The sequence below is a fragment of the Zingiber officinale genome, chromosome 7B, assembly GCF_018446385.1.
Source record: "Zingiber officinale cultivar Zhangliang chromosome 7B, Zo_v1.1, whole genome shotgun sequence".
Classification (NCBI taxonomy): Eukaryota; Viridiplantae; Streptophyta; class Magnoliopsida; order Zingiberales; family Zingiberaceae; genus Zingiber; species Zingiber officinale.
The window spans coordinates 21,143,509-21,148,300 of record NC_055999.1 but is presented as its reverse complement, the minus strand read 5'-3'; the positions used below and the strand labels follow the sequence as shown (position 1 = coordinate 21,148,300).

General features: G+C 37.9%; 1 protein-coding gene across 1 annotated transcript; it reads left to right on the top strand.

Annotated features, from left to right (window-relative positions):
* Positions 1-606: 606 nt before the first annotated feature.
* LOC122003629 (stress-response A/B barrel domain-containing protein At5g22580-like) lies at positions 607-2,594 on the top strand. The gene is made up of 2 exons (XM_042558709.1): positions 607-760; positions 2,149-2,594. Exons 1-2 carry the CDS (start codon positions 642-644, stop codon positions 2,348-2,350), a joined length of 321 nt encoding a protein of 106 aa, XP_042414643.1. The 5' UTR covers positions 607-641; the 3' UTR covers positions 2,351-2,594.
* Positions 2,595-4,792: the final 2,198 nt, after the last annotated feature.

Sequence of the window (4,792 nt, the reverse complement as noted above, 5' to 3'; positions counted from 1 at the left end):
ATAAATAATAAAATAAATACATTTAAATTATCATGCTCAATAATCAATTAAATAATTAAAAATTTTAATCAATCAAATAAGATTGAATTGAGAACTATATAATATCTAAATGAATCAAAATTGAATCAATCTCAAGCCAAGCTTGAATTGAGAGTTTTATAATATCTAAATGAACCAATCTCAAACTCAAACTTATAAAAAATAAATTAAGCCTTGAACATTCATTTCAAAACTTAATTCATTTTAGCTCGATTCGATTATCTTATAAAAAAAAATTAAATACCCTAAACTCTAGCCGACTCGACTTAATTACAATCCTAATATCGAACCAGTTGAACCGGTACACGATCCGGCCAGCATAATTTCTAACTTAACCGATCATGTTACATGCAACTTAACTCTGTATGGAATAGCCGACACTTCTCTTTCAGTTTTGTGGACGGCGTCCAGAAAAAGCAAAAGAAAAACGAGCTCAATAATTCCATGTGTTCCTTATGGAGTTAATTAGTAATTATCAAGTTGAATGGTGCGAGCTGTGTGGGCCCATTCCTTCCCCTATAAAACCCCTGCGAGCCCTCCCTTGTTTTCCATCATCGGTCACTTCCATCGTTCAAGCAAAGTAAACAAGATACGCGAACCTAATGGCAGGCATTAAGCATCTGGTCATGGCCAAGTTCAAGGAAGGCGCACCGGTGGAGCAACTGGTGCTAGACTTGAAGAAACTTGCCTCAGAGATGGACATCGTCAAGTCCTTCGAATGGTACATATAAACTTCATAAATTTTGAATTGTACGTGTGTCTATGTATAATACTTTGCACAACTTACCTTACACCATGGTGGATGACATCTACTAGCTATGAATGTTTTGACGTGCTAAAATTATTTTTTTTTATTTTTTTCATCTGTATACAATTCTCTTCTCTCTCTTACATGTAAGGTGATATTAGTTTATACAAATCATCACCAACATTAGCTAGCGCTAGTCTCTAGCATTGATTTGAAACCGGCACCAGCTAGCATCACATTGGTACTGGTCTTTAAAGACCAACGTAGTGCTGGTCTTTAAAAATAAAGACTAGCACCAACATGGTGTACTGGTCTTTACAGCTAGTGTTAATTTCAAACCAACACCAATATGGTGTTGGTCTTTAAATATTAGTACTAACAGTGGTGCTAAATAGCACTATATTAGTGCTGGTTTATGCAAATTAGCACTATTGTTGGTGTTGATTTATACAAATCAGCACCATGTTGGTGCTAGTTTGAAATCAGTACCAAAGTGATGCAAACCAACACCACTGTTGGTGCTGGTTTTAACATGGTGCAAACTAATCCCTTAGCACATTGGAGCTGATCTTTAAAGAGCAACTTCATCTTAGTACTGGTTTGTAAAAATCAACACCACCTTACATGTAGGAGAGAGACTTGTATGTAGAAGAAAGTGAAGAATTGCATGTAGGTAAAAGAGAGAAATTTTAAAAAAAATTGACCACATCAGAGCATCCACGTTGGATGTCACCTACCGTTGTATAGAATATATATATATATATATATATACACACACATTACACATCCTTAGGTGAGCGACATTTAACGTGGGTGATCTGACATGATCAAAATCTATTTTTTTTAATCTCTTTCTCATCTGCATGTAACAACCTTTTTTTTTTCTTTTCTCTTAAATTAAAATAAAATTCTCTCTTTTGATTGCATGCGATAATTATTGTGATGTTGGTTTTTTAAAAATAGCACCATAACTTAATTATATCAACCATTGCTGTGGTGTTTGTTTTTAAAAATCAACACCACTTTATTGTTAGTTTTTAAAAATCAATATCACCTCGGTGCTGTTTTTTTTAAAGAATACATTGATATTGATTTTTAAAAAAAATCAACAATGATATATAGAGGGAACATTAATATATTTTTTAAAACCCAATACTAAGATAATACTAGCTTTGCTTTTAAAGATCAATAATAATAAGGTAGTGTTAATATTTAAAAACTAACACCAGGTTAAAGACCAATACTACTGATTTAATTTTTAAAGATCAGTACTGTAATAATGATGGGTGTATTTAAACTACGGTGTTAATTTTTTAAAAATCATGATATTCATTGAGTCATAAACAGTAGATGCTGTGCAGGGGTGAGGACGTGATGAAAGACGAGAGGTACAACCATGGATTCACGCATGTGTTCATCTTGACGTTTGACAGCGCCGAGGACGTGGCGGAGTACATGAAGCATCCAGGACACGTCGAGTACGGCAAGAAGTTTCGCGCGGGAGTTGAGAAGATCTTGGCGGTGGATTTTCCGGTTGTCGTCGAGAAGACTGCAATTGCTTGATATTTTAAGCCGATGAATGAAGGTTCAGAATAATGGATCTGATTAAATGAATAAGTCGCAGAGAGAAGGTTAATGAATCAATGCATGCATGTATGGATGATAACCTTTCTTTAATTTTATGTGTCTCTGCCACTGGTACTTGGATTTTATGTACAATTTAGTTTTTTTTCATCAGGTATCGTGATAAGGTTGTAGGATATAATCAAAAATAGAGCTAACCATAAAATGAGGTGTACAAATTAAGGTAGATATGTATATATATCGAAACTTTTGTGGTCGAAGAATTTCCACATGGGCCATGGCCACGTCATATTCATCTCAAATTTTAAGTGATCAGCCAACTCCTAATCCAATCCCTCTTGTTATCTCTCTTCCTCTGGTTTTTTATTTAGTTTATTTTTTATTTTTTATGCTTGCATTTATGTTTGTTGTTATAATTAAAGGATTTATCATGAAGCCATCGACTCGATTATGAAGTCCGAGAATAGAATTTGTGTTGCAGTCAAAATTATGCTAATGTAGAGGTTAATATTATATTTGAAACAAAATTATTATTATTAATTTTAATGTTCTTAAGAAGTTTTAAGATATAAGAATATTTTAATGAATTCAAATTATTAGCATTTTATATCTGACCGTTTTTATTATCTATTTAGTTATTGAAATCATAGTATCGTAAATACGCACTACATGAAAACCTGCGATTAGCAACCGAATTAGTGATGAAAATATATTTCTGTCACAAATTTAACGACCTAATATTATTTCGATCACTAATTAACGATGAAAATATTATTCTATCGCCAATTTGTAACCGAAATAATATTTGATCGCTAAATTAACAGCGAAAATATATTTTCATCACAATAACGGCCATTACTAATAAAAAAAATATTTAATCTATTTAAATTAGCGACAGAATTAAATTTTCATCTCTAAATTAGTGACGAAATTAAATTTTCTATCGCTAATTTTATGAATTTTGGGTTACCCAGTGATACAGTGCATGATTGGGGGCTGGGGAGATGAGGTGGTTGAGAGACAAGACCAGAGGAGGGTCAGAAGTCAAGTTTACGTGGTGGTCAGAAGTTAAGCTTACGTGGCGGGCAGAAGTCAAGTTTATGTGGCAGTCAAAAAGTCAAAGCATACGTGACAGTCAAAAGTCAAGCATATGTGGTGGTCAAAAGTCACGCTTACAGGGAGGTCATAAGTTAGGCTTACGTGGGAAGACTGACCCATCAGTCGGCCTACGCGTAATTCAAGGGGCCCAGTTGTAAAATAGGCTGGGTTAGACACGAACGACGTCTTAAGACGTCGAGTAAGGACTCAAGTACAGGTTGGGACTTCTAGCCTGGCGGTGGATACATGGACAAGCGTGCAGGTCGGGATTGTGCCAACCAAGGATACAGGTCAAGACTTCTAGCCTTGCGGTGGATACATGGACAAGCGTGCAGGTCAGGATTGTGCCAACCAAGGATAAGGTCAGGACTTCTAGCCTTGCGGTGGATACATGGACAAGCGTGCAGGTCGAGATTGTGCCAACCAAGGATACATGTTAGGACTTATAGCTTTGTAACACCAGATACAGGGACCAAAGCATGCAGGTCCGGACTCAGGACCAGTAGAAGCAGACCAAAGCATGCAGGTCGGGACTTAGGACCAGTAGAAGCATATCAAAGCGTGCAGGTTGGGACTCAGGACCAACAGAAGCAGATCAAAGCGTGCAGGTCAGGACTCAGGATAAGCAGAAGCAAACCAAAGCGTGCGGGTCGGGACTCAAGACTAGCAGAAGCAAATCAAAGCGTGCAGGTCAGGACTCAGGATAAGTAGAAGCAGACCAAAGCATGCAGGTCATGACTCAGGATAAGCGGGAGCAGACTAGGGCAAACAGGTCAGGATCCAGGTTGGGATCCAGGTTCAGATGCAAGAAGTAGCAAACACAGGATAACTGTGGGTAGGCGTCCACAGGTCGGGAACAACAAGTATGAAGAACCAATACAGGAGCAATGGAATAAGGAGGTCGGCCATTACACAACAAGCATGTCAAGGAATCGTAACCACCTATCAGGGAATAATCATGGCCTATCTGAGAATATGCTAAAGGGGGAGCGCTCACAGCACTCAGATTCCTTCCCACACCTATAGGAGGAGGCCACGTGCCATCAACCGCTAGACAAATCCTGACATCCGACATTCCTTAACACCTGTTAGGTTCCAGAAGCGCAGCCTTTGCAGTATAAAAAGGGATGCTTTGTCCCTTACGCAAGTACGCACACTCGTCATTTCTTACTCATCTTTACTTTTCATCCTTTCTCTGTGCTTCTGGGGAAAATATACCTGACTTGAGCGTCGGAGGGCCTGACCCCGAGACTTTTCCCCTGGTTTCTAGTCTCTAACGACTCGGGGGTTCGTCTGAGTGTGCGCAGGATCAGCAACTTCATC

Coding starts and splice junctions, on each gene's coding strand:
- LOC122003629 (XM_042558709.1), top strand. CDS start 642: ATGGCAGGCATTAAGCATCTGGTCATGGCCAAGTTCAAGGAAGGCGCA. Junction 761..2,148: donor ATCGTCAAGTCCTTCGAATG/GTACATATAAAC, acceptor GATGCTGTGCAG/GGGTGAGGACGTGATGAAAG.